This window comes from Miniopterus natalensis, chromosome 19 (assembly GCF_054644295.1).
Source record: "Miniopterus natalensis isolate mMinNat1 chromosome 19, mMinNat1.hap1, whole genome shotgun sequence".
Taxonomy (NCBI): domain Eukaryota; kingdom Metazoa; phylum Chordata; class Mammalia; order Chiroptera; family Miniopteridae; genus Miniopterus; species Miniopterus natalensis.
In genome coordinates this window covers 36615324-36633413 of record NC_142099.1, presented here as the reverse complement: position 1 = coordinate 36633413, position 18090 = coordinate 36615324, and the positions used below count along the sequence as shown (strand labels likewise).

Below are 18090 nucleotides of genomic sequence, written 5' to 3'. Positions count from 1 at the left end.
TTTCCTACTCTCCCTAAGATTGTATTCTCCCTTATATAGCTCTGTTTATTTCCTAAAAAGTTCTTATAAAATTTCAGAATTATTTTGCTTAATTTTTATTGATTTATGACTTACTGTCTTTTACTAGAATATACTCTCATAAAGACAGAGACATTATTTTGTTCTATGTAAGCCTTTTCTCCCCCAAAATAGCCACTCTCTAAAGACACTGTTAAGACTATTATCTTTAAGGTAGTATAATGTGGGGTATCCTTAGATCTATTTCAGTCTGTATAGTTTCAGCCCACCTCATTCACTCTGAATGTTTCCCGTAGGCTCCCTGATGTGCTGTCATCTAGGGGAGATGCTGTGAGTGGGTATCCAGTCATTACCATTTTTGGATCCACTGTTTGCCCTCAAATATTCAGAATATATAAAACTGAGTATACATTCTTTCCTACTTTGTTCAAAAATATTTTAAGGTAACTTACAGAAATATTTTTTAAATTATTTTTATAAGTGATGTAATAAGGACAAATAGAAATATGAGTTGGAAAAAAGAAAATGAAGCCATGAGTGAGGTGAACATACCAAGTGCATTACCGAGGAAGAGTTTATCTAGAGGGCCCGAGTGGACTGTGGGTTTTGTAGCTAAATCAGGAAAATAAATACACTCGAGTGTAATTTGAAATCAGCTGGTAGATCTTCTTGCTTTTTGGCTTCTTTACCCTTTGTGTTCTTGAATTTTAACTTGAGTAGCCAGACCATTTGCAATCATACTCTGTGTGTGTAACCCAGAGTTTAATCAGACGTTTTCATTCTTATACATGGTCTTTTCTTGAATATTTAACAAAAGACTGTGGCTATATGATTAGTTAAAAACCAGAAAGGTCTGACTATGAGCTAAAATTATATTGTTTAAAATGAAGTCTTTACGATTTTATGTATTTCAAGGTAGTTATATTTTCTCTTCTCAGTAATGTCAATCAAGCATCCCTTTTAGTTGTTTCTAAACTAAGCCTGGAAATATCTTCATTTTGGGTTTTATTTGTAATTTTCCCCATGGTAATGAGGGAGTGTTAAATGAGGCCATCATTCCAGCACATTACAGCTATTTTTCTTTTGTTGCATTTTAATCTAAATCAGTATGATTAGAAAAGGTGGTTTTGGATTGGAGGGGATATCAGTACATACAAAATTCAGTTTGGGAGGCTCCCTTTGAAGAAGCGAGTCGCCTAAAGGACCCTTGTTTTGAATTAAATGGATCATTTAAGCCATGAGGATTTCATTTTACTAAGGTAGTATAGTATATGGTATGTGCGGATTCCTGCTTATTTATAAACAACTGTGTCTGCTCAGATTTACAGATTTATTTCGTTCTATCCAGAATCATTGTAGCTGAACTGAGCTCTGTAGAAACATGTCTGGGGAGATAAGAACTCTGTTATCAGAGCAAATGTTTCAAAGCCCAAACATCCAGATTTCAGTTTCCTTAAAGGGGATCAGGGTCTACTCAGACTAGGTAAGGCCATTTATAGATTAGAAACAAGTGGAAATGTTACGTTAACAGCCACTTTAGGGAAACTAAAGAAGAGACTAAAGGAACTTGGAAGCCTTAAGTAAAGGAGTGACCAGCTCTAGGAGAAAGAATGCACAAACATCACCTGGACAATACACAGATTGAGAGCAGGCAGATAAAGTACTAGTGAGTCAAATATAAAAATAGCCCAGCATCTGGGACCAAAGACCTTGAGGTTAGAACCAAGTGGGCTTTTGTTCTCCTGTCTCAGTGCGAATTGTGGCATTAGGGAGGCTAGCCTGGAGTCTTTGGGAAGAACACAAGAATCGAGTTAGTAGTTTCAGATGGAAGTACAAATTTCCATTAGCATTTCCTGACACAGTGTTGAGGGTTTTTTGTTTATGTTTTTTTAAATTCAACCCAAAGGTATTCATTGTATTCACTTTCTATTTTAGCAAAGCTAATTCTCTGAACATTTATTCTCATTATAAGTTATATATGTTTGTGTGTGCATTTTTGAAAGGATGTAATATGTGTATATTTTACCTGCTTTTAATATGTCAGACCCACTAGCAGAACTATTTGTTTAGTGTGGTATGTGTAGTTGAAATTTTTAATTCAATATTTGTTTTCCCTAGTTAGCTGTGTGTTGGCTTTTTTTCCTAGGCTCACTTTTTTTTAACCCAAGGAGGAAAAGAGCCACTGTACAAACCAGCCTTAAAAGCAGACAAACAGATTCTTCTTTCTAGAGCACTGGAAGCATTGACTCTGTCTTGGTTTTCCAGGTTAGAGACCATCACTGCTCACACCTAGAGCTGCTGTTCATTTGCTGTGTTACCTGGTGGTCTAGGATGGAGACTCCTGTATTCCTACAAAACATTTGGCAGTGCAAGAGAGGCTTGGAAACAACCATGAGATTGGGTGGACTTTTTTGGTGATTTTTCTGTTTTCTGAGCAAAATTTGACATAGATATAATCTCTCTCTTTATGGTAATTTCATGAGAAGTATAAAAAGATAGACTTTATGGTTACATAATGATGCTCTATTTTATATTGTGACAAGCATTGTTGTTATGCTAACAGTAAATAAGGTGTAAATGTGTACCTAAAAGGAAGGCACTATGCCGTTGAGCACACGGTTCATTTCTCAATGAATACTATCCTCTTTAGTACTGGAGAATTTTCCAGGAAGAACTAGCCATGAGAGACTGTGATGGTACTTGAATTGCTTGTGAAATCTTAGCTGCCAATTGGTTAATTGAGTAAAACTCTTTATACATAGGTGACGTGGTAATGGGAGGTTAGTATCTGGCATGATGGATTTCTGAAGTAATAAACCAGTGTTTGCAGCCTTACAAATGTGTGTGCAAGAGGCTGAAAGCTGTTTGGCACAGAAATTGTGTGTGCTCCCACCATCACATTTACAACTCAACTCTTACCTTTGCGCTCCGTGTTCCTTTAAAGGGTTCTGGTGAGTGCAGCGTTATGCACCTGGCCAGTACCAGTCCCCTCTTACCCGTGCAGCCGTCCCCTTCACTAGACTCGGGCACCCTTCCTGCATTTGCCACTTCTTTCCACGGATCACCTTCCTTCTTCTCCGGACCCAGCAGTGGCCACCAGCATGCAAACACAGGCATTAGTTCCCAGACTAACCAAACCATTCAGATTTCTCTGTTCCCAGTCAGTGGAAAGACTTGGAGTAGACGTTCCTTGGATTCTACATTATTACCTTCCCTTTGTCTCGAACCTGTTGTAGGAGATTTTACTGAAACATCTCAAGGTCAACAGTGACTTCCAAGGTGAAAAATCCATGGGAAGGTCTCAGGATCTTTTTCATTATATCGCAGCATTTGACACAACTACTTACTTCAACTACTTGACACATCCCATCACTCAGCCTACAGAAGTCCCTCACTTAGCTCTCCGTGCTCCTTGCGGGCTTCTGGCTTACTCCTCCTCTTAAACACTAGTGACCTAGAGTTGAGTTCATATACTTCTCCACTATTATCACTTACTCTGTGGGTGGCTCACAATACCATCACCAGTGACATCCAGATATACTGCTGAAGTCTAGACTATCGTATTCAGTCCCTGCTCAGTTTCTGCACTTGGATATCTGTCAGGTCTTCTAATACTACTTCTTGTTTGTTCTTTGTTGCCATAAATGGCAGCTCTCTTTTTCCTGTTACTTATGCCAAAAACGCTGAGGTCCCTCTACATCCATCCCATCAGCAAGCTGTGCTTCCGTTGGCAAGGTAATCCCACATCCCAGTGTGCTCACCTCTGAGCATTTGTACTTGCTGTCCCTTCCACCAGGAACGCTCTTCCTCCACACAGTGAGTCCTTGGGGTCTTTGTTCAAAAACTGTCTTGTGAGAGAAGTCCTCCCTCGTGACCACACACAAACCAACCCTCCCACTGTCTGTCCCCCACCCCTTATCCTGCCCAATTACCGCATTACCCACTTGATACAAACAGACACGTACATATGCGCTACATACTTTTTCCTCTGAGAACATAAACTCCACATGAATAGGGCCTATGTGATCTTGGTCACTATTTCATTTATCTTAGCAGCCTGAAGCAGTGCTTCACGCACAGCACGCACTCAGCAAGTGCCTCCTCAGAATTTTGTGTACTGTTCTCCTTTTTATCTATGACCACGGCTTCAGAGAAAGCTTAACAAAATGTTAAAGATTATGTAAATATATATGAGCATTAAAAAAAGCAAAAGCAAATGACGGTTCTAACATAAAAAAGATTTTAGCTGAAAAACACAGAACTTTCAGTTTTTAAAGACTCTCTACTAATGCATTCCAAGAACTGTTTCCAAATGTTTAACTTTCATTATTTTAATTGAATTTTAATTAATATTTGAATAAAATTATAATGTTTGTGTATAGATTACATAACTGATACTTTACAGTTTTTCATTTCTCAGTATTTTGGTGTAAAAAGAAATGAAATTAGTGATGAGTGAGGAAAGGAATGTTTGTTTTTAAATGTTTTCTTTATGGAGAACTTTATTTTCATTCTGTTTAATTAGATATTCTTAGAGAACTATATGTGTCTAATTCATCAAGTTACACAGAAGCATTTGGTGTGTAAGAGTGTATACTTTATCTCTTAATGACCAGTGATTTCTTTTTTATGAGTAATTTGTTTTTAGTATTCGTCTACAATACATGTTTAATTTATATCCTACTCTTGTGTGTAATCAAATGTATAATCGGATTCTTGCTATTTTCTATTTTATTACTATCCTTTCACCTTTCTTTTCCTGTCTGTGTCAGAATTCTTGAGGGGGCCTGAGATAGCTTTGCTCCGTAAGCGGCTGCAACAACTGAGGCTTAAGAAGGCTGAGCAGCAGAGGCAGCAGGAGCTGGCCGCGCCCCCCACTTCCGGCCAGGCTTCCCCCGAGGGCCCCTCCCGAGAGCCTCCCGCCGCAGGTTATTAACTACAGTGTACAGTGTACAGTGTCCGCGAGCAGCGGCGTCGGTGTCTAACGCTGCTACTGCTAGTGAGGGGCTGCCCTCTCTCTCCCCAGGCAGCTGGCGCGCTTGCAGCTGCCCTTCCACTTGCCTCGGGTGGTGGTCGTCCCATCTGGTAGCTAGAGGGACACGCTGGCGGCAGCATTTGCCAGAAGGGAATATAAAATAATCCATTGTTTTTATTTATATTTGGAGAGGGGCTAATGTTTTTTACTTTTATAGTCAATGAACTACTTTCTAATAATTATGTAGTGAATTGTGAGCCTGCATTGATGTTTCTATTGAAATTTCCTGTACCTGTAAACAATATCTTTGCTTATGGCTCCTAGCTGCTCCTCCTCTTTTTTTTTTTTTTTTTTTTTGCTTTAAAAGTTAACCAGTATTCCTATTCCTATATAGATGTAGTCATGCTAGATTTTAGAATTATAGTGTTGTTTGGTCATACTAGCACACTAACTCACTCGTCTTCTGTAATTATTTGAACATTTTCAATATCTGCTTACTTATTTATCTCTTCTACACATAATCAACTTTCTGATCTGTAGGACAGCAAAACGTGCTCCATAGTCTTATGTTCTTATTCTGATGCTCTAAAACTCTAAGACAGTAATTATCTGTACCTTGCTCTTTTTCTTGGAGTATTTTAACAGCCCAGTTCTTTTATGGCCAGAAAGCTTTTGGTGCTCAATAAGCATTTGTTGAAAGAATTGATGAAAGATAGAGCATAAAACAGTTTGTCAACTCTTTCTAGATGGATCACAGGTACCTAGGTTCTATAAATCTCTGCTTAGGAACTAGAGTGTGTCTGCGTTCTCATACTAATGAGATCATTATATTTTGCTTTACTCCCCTAAGGAGTGGTGAGTTTGGGCATTAATTACTTTGAGAACTCTGATTTAATTACTTGGAGTTAATTTGTCTATTGGTAGAACTGGACAGCCTCTAGTCTGTCTGTTTATCTGTTCTGGTAAGTGCTCTGATAACAAAAGCACATTATATAATACCGTGGTGGAATAAAACAGGTTTAAATAACTGTAATACAGGTGTGATGTTTGGAAAAATTGTGGGCCTGATTTTTAATGCAGTCAAGCAAAGATGTCTCTGATTTTTTTTAATTTATTTTTTTACTATGGAGAAATCTTTTCCTGTACTTGAAACTAACAAAAAGTTTGATTAGATTACAATCATGGCATTTAATTAAGACATTTGCTGTGACTTTGTGCTATATGTAAAACTTTAGCTAAATTTTTTCAGAAGTAAAAAAATAGGCAATGTAGAAACCAATAAGAAAGAAGATAAAATGCCCCTTATATATAAAAATAGTTTTAAAATACTGAAACTTAAATGACTGAGTATAAAACAAAGCTGTCTACATTAGTAGGAAAGCAATTTGAATTGAAGTAGTTCTTTTTAGAACCTGAAAACTTTAGGGTGATCATATAGTCTCTGTGAAGTTAGATGCTATTTTTCCAACTCTGTCATTTTTAGTAAATAATACCTAGTTTAGTAACCAGTATATTTGTGGTAATCTTTAAGAAGTTGAAGCTGAGTAGACACCTTGCCAGTTTTGAAGTTAAGAAGCATGTTATCTCTTCTTTATTATTAAATAACGTACTTGGGCCCCGAGTGCTGCCCACTTGCACAGTATCAGAGGCCCTTAGTGTTGTCACTCCAGGTGTGCTGCTCCTCTCACCTAGAGGTGGAGTCTTCATCTATCTCATGCTTTTGACAGCATTCGTCTGCTCTGCACGTGCACTGGGCTCACTCAGCAGTGCTTCTTCCACATGTCACAGGAATACTGTTTGGTAATTAAAAGAACCATTAAACAATGGGTTGTCAGTTTGTTCCAAAGGATAACTAATAAAATGTATATATTTTGTCCAGTTAGTAAATTCTGGATATGAGGGAGGAAAATACAGAAATCTTCATTATAGAACACACAATTTATAGAAATGAGTAGGAATGAAATTGAACAGGGAGATGGGTTTTATTTGAAAAACAATTATTAAAATGTTTTGTTATATTTAGTGATTAAATACAATTTTGTGTATGTGTGTTACGGACATTAAGTAGTTCTTTCATGCTAGATGTTATACTAAAGTCATCTATCAGTAGAGAAAGTATCAAAATTAACATTCTAGATTTTAACCTTAACAATAGAAGAATGTGCGGTTCTCATTTATAAAAACTATTTTCTCATTATACCTTGATATCTTTAGAGTACCAGTAAGTGATAATACTGTCAGTAAATGATTATTTCTATTGTCTTCTCACTTATTTAAATCTTATAAAATACTCAAAGGAGACATTAATGTGACTCGGAAACCAAGCAATTTTCACAACTGTAGAATTTCTGAATTATTACATTATCTAGCAAACATTTTATTCTCTTTTCAAAATATAGGACTGATGAGAATCTTTTGTGAAAGGCTAAGTGTAAGATGAATCTACAGCACCTAATTTCTGTAGGAGAGTGCGATTAAATCATTTGGTAGAAATAATCTACAATTGAATGGGATGGGACCAGATGCTAGTTAACAATAATCCCAGATAGAATATACCTGTTTAGTTGCCAGTGTTTCTTGGTGATTGAAGACTAAAAACATCATTCCAAGGCACCAAATGGTGTCACTTTCAATTTCAAATTGCTGTTTAAAACGAGGTACCTTCAAATGAGCTCTGGAAGGTAGATGTTAAAAGATATTTAGACAGTGGTTTTCCCCTTTCATTTTTTTTTCTTTTCAACTGTGAACTCTTGTATCAGTCTCTTATGTATTTTTAATACAAAATATATAAAAAATGACACTGTTGTGATTTCAGCATAAAGGGAGATGAAGAAGGACCACCCAACTACGTGCCCCTCATGCCTCCCCCAAAACACTGCTGCTCCCTGAAGCGAATTTTGAAACTAACTACTGCTCTTAAAGAACTTGATGCCTGTAAATGATAATTCTTCATGGTTAATTTCCATACATTTTATGTTTCAGTCAGGATATATTACTTTAAAATATTTTTACTTTATTTCATTTTTTTTAAAAAACAGCATTTTTTTCTAGGCTTTTAGGAAATATACGACTACTCATTTCTAGCCTTTCACTGATTTTTTTTTTTTTTTTAATCATAAAGAGATGAATTTGCCTTCATCAGATTACCATCTGGGTATTAGCTTTGGCTGAGATCTCGTTCCTGGCCCCATGACTGTGTGACCTTGGGCAGGTCATTTGGCTGCTTTATGCCTCAGTTTCCCAGTTATTGATATATTTAGATAGTATGCCCTGCCATAATTTACAGAGATGGCATAAGGATGGGTTAGATAATATAAAAAAGATTTTATACTCCTAAGAAGAGCACTATACATAATAATGTACTATCCTGGTCATAGTACGTTTCACTTACTACCTCAAACATGCTCATATCAGGGCCCTGTAAGGATGATATCATCCGGAGTTTTGAACGAGCTATATGTGTATTTCTCAGACAAATGCCACAAACAGCTATGGCAGAGGCCTTAGGCATATGGCTGATTTTAAACCCAGCTCTTTTTTTCCATTTCAGGTCCCCTGAAGTCATGGGTTGCTGGCTCCTGCTCAGAGTGACAGCACCCTGTGGAGTCTGCTGGTACTGGCCCGACCACCACAGAGCCCCACTGGAGCAGGGAGCCAGCCTAGAGAGGGTCAGGTAGGAACTGTTTTTTCACTTTATGGCACGGTTTTGCTGATTGGAAAAAAGTAATTTTTATACCCCCAAAGGGTATAGAACATTGGTGATTATTTTCTAAAAAGGGCTTTTCAAAACTGAGCCATATTGGAAAAAATCAGCACTTACCCAATCTTGGGCAAGCAGGCCCTTTCCAACACCAGATCCCCAGGGTCCGTGATCACAGTCACGCTCGGCGCTTCTCAAGTACTCTCCATCCACGTTTTAGTGCTTATAGCATAGGCTGTAGTAAATTCAATATGATGTTGAGCTTGCTCTGCAAGCGCTCCTTAACAACCTTGAACGACAGAGTCCGAGCAAAGCGGTGATGATTCTCCTAGAACTTTAAAGATAGAAATATGCTCCACAGTTTTCAAAACAGCTTTTTGTCATTTTTTCATTCAATACCATGTTTCTGAAAAACAGGCAAGTGATAATACTATGAATTAACCCTTTCCTGTGAGCTACCTAAGTAGTTTATGTGGATTATCTCATTAAATCTTCCCAAGAACAGTATGTGGTAGCTATCATGATCATGTCCATTTTACAGATGGGGAAACTGAGGCTTAGAGGAGTTAAATAACTTGCCCAGAGTTACAGTATGACTGAGGAGAAAAGCCAGATTTGGACCCAGGGAGTCTGGCTGGCTGAAGAGTCCTTGTTTACCTGTCAGACTTAATTCATTATTTTTTTCTACAGTTGAGAAAATTCTGACATCAAAGGGCTAAAGAACATTCTCAAGACCAAAGCACAAACTTTTCAGAAACATACAGTAATTGGCATGAGACACCTTGAGCTATTATTGAATGAGCTTTTGCTTAAAGTTTATCTTGACTTTAAAAATAGTAATATAATTCTAGACACTTCCAATAAACTGACAGGCCATATTATACTTTGTAATAAATTACTGCTGCACCATATGGTCAGATTTTTATTTTGTGATGGTTCCTTCCAAAAGGTTCCTTCCATCTCACAGAGAGATGGAGTAGAGTATGCAAACTGAAGCAAGCAGCATTGAGCTAATAAGTGTATTTTTTTAATATTAGTTTCTAATGGTTATTGAGTTAATTTTTAGAAATATTTCTGTAAGAAGTCATGGGTATGGTATTTATGAATACCTAGTGGTATAAAAAGATGTCACTTCAAATGTTTGCAGGACAGGCAAATAATCCTTCCAAAAACAGCTGCAGGGCACCAGGATTAGAAATAGAAGGGAAGCAGTGGTCAAGAAGGATTTCTTATTAAACGCTGATCTTCAAGATGGGCAAACAACAAACTTCCCCAAATATACACAATATCGGTGGCAGACTGAGAGACCAAAAGGACCCTTTCAGTTTAATAGTATCTTTCTGTCTTAACATAAACTGTGTTCATATTTTATATCCTTTAAGAGTTTAAAATATACAATTTTGTGGAGGTGACAGCATTCTAAATCCTTTATCAAGGGTTGTTTTATTTTTTTAGAGATGTATTTCTTCCTAAATTTTAATAATTAAATAAGACACACTTCATAAGATTTGTACGTTCTATAAGTTTATGGAAAAATTAAAGATTTGTAAAAAGGTTGCTTGGAGATTTTGTAGGGCTTCTCATCATTAAATGAGAGCACAAAAAGTGTATAATAAATCCAAAGGGATGGAAAATATTTCACAGGAGACTTTCTGGGAGGATTTTCCATATTTATTTCACCCTGACTCTCATTTTTGTTGTTTTTCTTTAAAGAATATAATTTTGTTTTTCTGTAAAAATTAACTTATCTGTTTTTGAAAACAACATAAGATTGTTGTATGCAACTCTGCACTGGAGAAATGAGAAGTCTTGTAAAGGAAAGGAAAGCTTGGATAGTGAGGGAACTGATTGAAATACTGTCATTCCTACTTCCTTTTGTGTGTGGTAGATTTGTTGAACAGAATGTTCTGATGAAGAAGTGATAAGTGAGGATAAATAAAGCTATTATTCAAATGATGGTAACACTCTATCAAAATCTAGCAATACAGAAATCTATGAGCAAACTGGCTATATCAAAAGGGGACAGTTTAAAGTTGATACAAGTGGTCCCAGTAGCAAGATTCAGACTTTTAAATGTACAAATAGTCAAGTGATATAAAATTGCTGAGAATCCAGGATATATTGGAAAACTCTTAGCTATAGAGTTAAGGACACTCTTAACGCAAAATATCTACTTTTGGGGGCATCAGATGCCATTGTGAATGGAAACTGGTGATCAGCCACAATGCTAGGTCTTTGTTTTATTAACAACACTTGCTAAGAAGTAGAGTGTAGGATATTAAAAACTGGGAAACGTTCCTACATTTAGAGGAGAGCAATGCTTATTATCTACATTTTCCCTTTTCCTGTAGCTCCTCTGGGACACTGCGACCCAGCCAGGAATAGTAGCCACCTCCCACCATTCCCCAGTGCCTTGCTCAGGTTACCAGCTCCCCAGGAGGGCCAGGAGGAAAGGAAAAGTGTAGGCCTAGAAATGTTTGACTGTTCTGTGACAGAGCTCATTGTTACCAGAACCAGAGATAGAATAAAACATGACTGACTCCAGAGGACTGCTCTTCCCATTGTATCATGCTGCCTTCCCTCTGTACCAGTGTTTTCAAACAGTAGACCCCATTTGTAAAGCAAATTCTTACATAGAAACTCAGTGTATTAAAGGGAAAAAAAAGATGTTCTGTTTGGAGCTAAGGTGGACATCAGCATGAAGCCCAGACCATTAAGCCTTCGTGCCTCTCTCCCCACCAGGCACCTAAAGAAACCCAGCTTCACAGAGTACAGATGTACTATGCACAGCACATCATAGAGTTTTAAAGTTACCTGTTTCTGTAGCAGTAATGACCTCATTGAACAATTCTTTCATAGACATTTTCTTTGTGTAACATCTTCACCTGAGCTCCCTTTTCAGCTCAGTATAACAAACAACATCTAGCAAAGTGTAGTGAGCACCTCATTTCATGCTTGAATCCTCCAATCCAGCACCAGCTCACCCTAAGGAGCTAGGGCGGGGGGCGCTGAGAAGGGCAAGGAGTCTTCTGTTGAGTGGAGGAGTTACCTGTTTGTTTTATCTTCCTTGCCCCTTGTGCCTGCACTGAGTGAATTTGATTAAAGGTATATGCATGGAAGTAGGACACTTTCTCAGCTCCTTCTCAAAGTTGCTACCTGCTTGCCTGGAATAACATATCCTAAGCACACGCCCTGCTTACTCACTGCTTGGGAAACACACCGCAGTCCTTACTTCTGTCCCCACCTTGTATATTTGTTTCTTAAGCTTAGAGATGATCATGACCTTGCTGTGCAGTTGTCTGCTGCCTACTTTTAAGTGGAAATCTCATTTTTGTTTCAGATTCTCCTTCTTCTGTGGTTAACAAACAGCTCGGATCCATGTCACTTGACGAGCAACAGGGTGCGTGCAACAGGAGATGCGCTATGCCCGCCATCCATAGTTCTATTGCAGTGCATAGGCCAAGCTCTCTCCTTTTCCAGTGTTTCATTTCCATTACGGTCTAAGAGTCAGTATTTGTTGGCTAAATCGCCCTAAGTGGTATTGTGCAAAAGGCCTTCTTGACCTATACAGTTCCATTCTGTGTAAGCTAAGTTAATTTCTACCTTTGGCCCTCTATGCTAAATTTGAATTCTCTTCCTGTACCAATACTGTAATGGATATAAACTATATCCATTTCTTTTCTTGTAGGTATCTATCATAAAATTGTGGAAAACTGTGGATGTGAGGTTAGCATATTACCTAGTGGGTACTTTAGAAAAGATTATTTGAACATGGTAATACTCTATATTTTTACATTGCTGTAGTCATGATCTTGGTTTTATGTCTCACTTTTCCAGTGGGTAAGCTCCGGGAAGCTTTACCATAAGGAATACAGTTCTGAATTACAGTCATGGGGCTCCAAAGCCACAGTCAGAGGGTGAAGGGCTCCTACCTCCCACTTGCACTTTGGAAGCAGGAGAGGTCCAGAGTTAGTCTTAGAGCCTGGAGCAGAGCCTGATGAGATAGATGTTGCAAATGTGTTTTCACAAAGTTACATAAATAACTGAGCACTAAAGCCATAAACTTTAGTTGGCTCAATGTAAGATGACTCACTCTTAAACAGTATTGGGGAAATGAAATATTGCTGAAGAATGTATTTGGTGTGAAATCTAATTTTAATTATCTTCTTGGGGAAATATTCAGAAAACTAATTTTAAAGCAAGTTAGAAAATTCCTGTACTTCGAATCTTAAATTATTGTTTATACAAGTAGGTTTTATGCTATAGGTTTTTCTGTTCTTGAGAATGAATGAATGAATTGATAAATGAATTTGAGAACTAAGAAACTGAGCATGCTTTATACATTCATTGCAGTGATATTAACAGTGAAGAATACTTACTTTAGGGTAAAAATTATAGCAGCATTATGTATATATTGTACTACTGTTTAAAACTGCTCTCTAATCAGATAATTTTTTTGTAAGGATATGCGAATGTAAAGAGGATGTTACTACCAGATAGTTTTGTAGCCAGATTCATAGTCTATAATCACATAGAATAATTTACATGGAATTATATTAAATATTATATTCAATTTAAGTTGGTACTTAGTTTGTGTATGATATCGGATATGATGGAAAGAGACAAAGGACAGCGCCCAGGTTTTTGGCATCAGTGACGATGCCATTTACTCGGGTAGACTGGTTTGGAGGCAGAAATCAAGAGGTTTTGGGGGGTTTGGGCCATGTCTTTTTTTAAAAAACAAACAAAAAAACCCTGGGTTTTTATTGATTTCAAAGAGAAGAAGGGAGAGGGAGAGGGAGAGAGAGAAACATCAATGATGAGACAGAATCATCAATCAGCTGCCTCCTGCATGCCTCCTACTGAGGATTGAGCCTACAACCTGTGCATGTGCCCTGACCAGGAAGTGAACCCTGACCTCCTGGCTCATGGGTCCGTGCTCAACCACTGAGCCACACCAGCTGGCTGTGATATGTCATACAAGTAGAGGTGTTGTATAAAAGGTCAGATATTGATTAGGTCTGGCAGAAGCTATACCATGGTAGACCACCATTAGTGCAACTTTCTAGTAAAGTCCCCTGAGCAGAAATGTGCTAATGATGGACAGTAGAGCCAGTAACTAAACCCTGAGCTTTTACAAGCCTTTTCACATCCTTTGAAGTACTGGGACTCCCACATTTCAGGCTTATACTACCTACAGATAACTTTTGCTGTAAGAGTTAAATTCCCCACCACCACCATCTTTCTCACCTGGACTAATGCAGTAACCTCTTAATGGGTTTCCTTATGTCTACTCAGGCTACAGTCTGTTCTCTACCAATAGCCAGAGTGGACTTTTGAAAAAGTAAATCTAATCACATTCATCTGCCTTAGACTTTGTAATTGTGTTCCTTTGCCCTTCAAAGCAATCTGAGTCCTTACACATCCCCTACATGACCTGGCCCCTGTCTCCCCAGCCCTCTCTCAGGTTACTCTTCCCCACCTGCTAAGCTCTTGCCAAATAGGCCTACTTTCAGTTCTCCTAACACACTGACTAAGCCTCTTTCCCTCTCAGATTCCTTCTTTTTGCTATTCCCTCTACCAAAAATGCTTTCCCTTCAGCCATTTATCAAATCTCACTTAGATATCACTTTCTGAGAGCTGACAGGACTGTTCCGTTCTCCTCTTTTATCTTTCCTTTCCACCTATTTTTCTTTGTTCCAAATGTCAACATTTGTAATCACACACTTTAGGGATTGTTTGTTTAATGCTCATCTTTCTGCATGTTCTGTAAATGTTGTTTTATTTGTAATACATCCAGTGCCTAACACCTCATCTGTTATACATTAACAGTGAGTGTTTGTTGGATGAGTGAATAAATGAATTAATTCTTTAAGCAGTGGGATACTATAGAAATTATTTCAGCTTGGGAGAAATATGACCAGATTTATGTACTAGAAAGATGGTTTTGGTGGCATTCTAAATGACTGATTAGAAGGGAGTAAAATTGACAACAGCAAGACCGAGAGGCTTTGCACCAGCCCAGGTGAGAGGCGGTGAGGGGTCCAGTCTGAGGCTGTAGTGGTGGGAAATGAGGAGAATGGACAGATTTCTTAAATATTTAAGATACTTTGAGACTGATTTAGTTAAAAGGAATGAGGGGATGATACCCAGGTGTCTCATAGGGTGATAGTGATCGCATCAGCCAAGATGTTGCAGGAGGAGCAGCTAGTTACAAGGGAAAGGGACACATGATTTCCTTGATATGTTGAGTTTGAAGTAGCTTTGGATGCCCACATGGAGCATCTCAGACAGTTGGAGGGATATGTGATTCTGGACGTCACCAGAGAGGTCTGAGGAGGAGATAAAAACTAGGAATTACCAGTTTACAGATAGCAGTTGAGATTGCTGAGGAAGTGAGGGTGAGTGAAGAGGAGTCTGCACACAGGAGCAGGCAGAGGAAGAGTCTGGCTGAGAGGCAGGTCGGAGGGATTAGAGAGACGGGAGGCAGAGAGGATGTGTGTCCAAAGCCGGAGAGCAGCCGAGAGGCTCTGCTCGGTGCCACGGGAAGCACGGCGTCGGGGACGAGAAGGCTGGCAGCTGGCCGGTTGTCAACCACTTTGGCGTCGCAGTTCCAATGAAGTGGTGGCACGGAGCCCTTAGCAGTGGTTTGAGGAGAAAGATTTTTTTAAAAAGTGGAGACATTGGTCTGTAGGTGACCCTTTCAATAAGCTCAATTAGGAATGAAAAGATAGAGGAAAGGTAATATTTGGGAGGGGGTGTTGTAGTTTCAGAGCTGAACATGCTTACAGAAGAAGAAAGAATTGTAGAAGAGGCTACAGATGTGGGGACAGCTGACGTCCCCAGATAGGCTGTTACTTCAAGTCCGAACCTTGTCGAGACTCTTGGTCTTCGTTTCACCCTGTAGAATGGAACAAGCTGGAGATTTAATAAGTTTTCTTTCTGAATATACCTCTAGCTAATGGTTGTTGAAGCATATTTTAGATTTCCATACTTTTAAAGAGATACTAATTCAGCCCAGGTGCTTTTGCATGTTTTAGTTTAATTTCCCATAGTAAATATATTTATTTGGGGTGATTACCAAGGATAAAAATGTTACTAATAAAAATTTTTTAATTTTAGTGGCTTACTTCACTGGAAAAAATATTTTTGAGTAATTATGTACACGTTATTGAACTGGTTGTTTGCAACCAGTGTTTCTGCTTATTTATCTTGAAGTTTTAACGAAAGTACAACATTTGACAAACAAAACTATATTTAGCCTAAATATTGAGAGTCATACTGTCTCCATAGTTCTTATTTTCTTTTATCAAAATACATTTTAAGAAACAAAATGGTAGGAAAATAAGTGTGTAGCATGCATATTGTTTTAATCCTGTTGTAAAATACTTTCCCATATTCTCCAGAGTTGGGGCTGTGTGTACACACTGGGAGCCCTTCTGAGCTCCTTAAAAATCCATTTGGTAGCATAATAGCTGCGTGTTTGTTTCTTTTGAGCAGTGTGCCTTCATGAGTAGTTCTGGTTTTTCTTTTTACTCACATCTCTCTTATGCGTGGGGGGAAAAGTCCTCTTCTGACATACATTTCTCTTGCCCACTTATGTTATTAAAACTAACAAATTCGCCCTGGCCGGTTTGGCTCAGTGTATAGTCAGCCTGTGAACTGAAGGGCCCTGGGTTTGATTCTAGCCAGGGGCACATACCTCAGGAGCAGGCTCGATCCCCAGCCCTGGTCGGGTGCGTGCGGGAGGCAACCAATCGATGTCTCTCACTCTCTCCCTCTCCCTCTCCCTCTCCCTCTCCCTCTCCCTCTCCCTCTCCCTCTCCCTCTCCCTCTCCCTCCCCCTCCCCCTCCCCCTCCCCCCTCCCCCCTCCCCCCTCCCCCCTCCCCCCTCCCCCCTCCCCCCTCCCCCCTCCCCCCTCCCCCCTCCCCCCCCCTCCCCCCTCCCCCCTCCCCCCTCCCCCCTCTCCCCTCTCCCCTCTCCCCTCTCCCCTCTCCCCTCTCCCTCTCCCTCCCTCCCCTTCCCACTCTCTCTGAAAAGCAATTTCTCCTTGTTCTGTTAAAACAACAACAGCAAAAGAAACCTGTGGTCTTCACACTTACCTTTTGAGGGGGCATGAGAAAATGTTTGCCTGAGTTTTATGTTTCGGCCGGGACTAAAACAGGTTGCCTTGTATTCATTACGGTGACTGTCACCAGCACAGGTCGGAAGTTGGTAACGCTATTAAATTTGGAATTTAAGCCTATAGGCAGACACCCACTTTCTATTCTAGATTTAAGAGATACGAATGCTGACTTACAGGCTTTAGAAATATAAATGTTAACTCCCCTAGGTACTATTTTATACAAGCAGACTTCTTTCGATGTTGTTAAATGTTTACTTAGAGAGAGAGTGGATGATCAGAAACCAGTGAAACAGATTTACTAGTTTCAGTGGGTAGACTGGGAAATGGGAAAATTGGGCCTGTCATGCATTGAGTGTGCATTCCCTTCAGGTTAAACACTGTCACCAAATGGAAATTTTAGTTTAACAATATTGTCGTCACAAGATTGCATCAAATAATATTTTAAATGGCCATTAAATTCACTTGGACAATTCTAATTTTTATTAAATAAATATCTAATGATTGAAGCCTGCCGTGTTAATAGGAAATATAACTTCAGTGTTCATCACACTGGAATTTATCTGTAAATGCTGTATTTTAAATTGTAGAGGAAAAAATAGTGAAATCAGACTTCATTCTACATTTTCTATGTTCCTCAGAACTGATCATCACTTAGGTGCCCAGAATGAAGTAACTCATCCGCTTTTCCCCAGCTTTTGGTCTGGTTATCAGTAAGAGATACGTGGGTCTCCCAACTTTCTGAAAGTAGTGGTTCCTGTGAAACCTTTTGTAAGCCGAGGTGGCATAAAGCGAAGAAGCAATTACCATTAATTAATATGGGAAAGTTTTGTAGCTTTTCCGAACCAAATCATACCAGATGGCACATAAAACCTAAAATAATGCCAACATACCATAAAAGCAGGGAAGCACAAATCAATGGAGATAAAGCCCAGATGCCTGCAGGCACAGTGTGGAGCTCTGGTGGCTTGGTGCCGAGATGTCCAGTATAGTTCCTGAGGCTGGGTCCCGGGGCGGAGCCCGGTGGGGCCACACGCAGCCCAGGTGCACGCTGCCTCTATAACAGCTCACGAAAAACAAAGGATGAAGGCCCTTTTCATAAAGGCAGACACCCTCTTTGGATTTCTTTTAGTTAGCGAAAACAGGTACTAATGTAGGCCTTTTGTCAAATGAACTGGCATAACGTGAACTTTGAAAGAGCAGGGAGACCTGTATTCTTTTGGGAGCTAAACCCTATTTAATTTTCACTGCACATGCTCATTGCTCAAGTCTCC

General features: G+C 39.1%; 1 protein-coding gene across 5 annotated transcripts in view; it reads left to right on the top strand.

The window, feature by feature from the left end:
* The window catches only part of DCAF6 (DDB1 and CUL4 associated factor 6), a 73075-nt gene that overhangs the window by 30518 nt on the left and 24467 nt on the right, over nt 1-18090 (top strand). For 3 of the 5 annotated variants that reach the window (XM_016202365.2, XM_016202363.2, XM_087827965.1), the window contains exon 11: nt 12034-12093. The exons of 1 other annotated variant lie outside the window; for it this stretch is intronic. In XM_016202365.2, the coding sequence (XP_016057851.1) occupies nt 12034-12093 (60 nt within the window). Of the gene's footprint in view, nt 1-4790; nt 4947-12033; nt 12094-18090 lie in introns of all 5 variants that reach the window. One more of the 5 variants, XM_016202367.2, reaches the window with a different exon arrangement.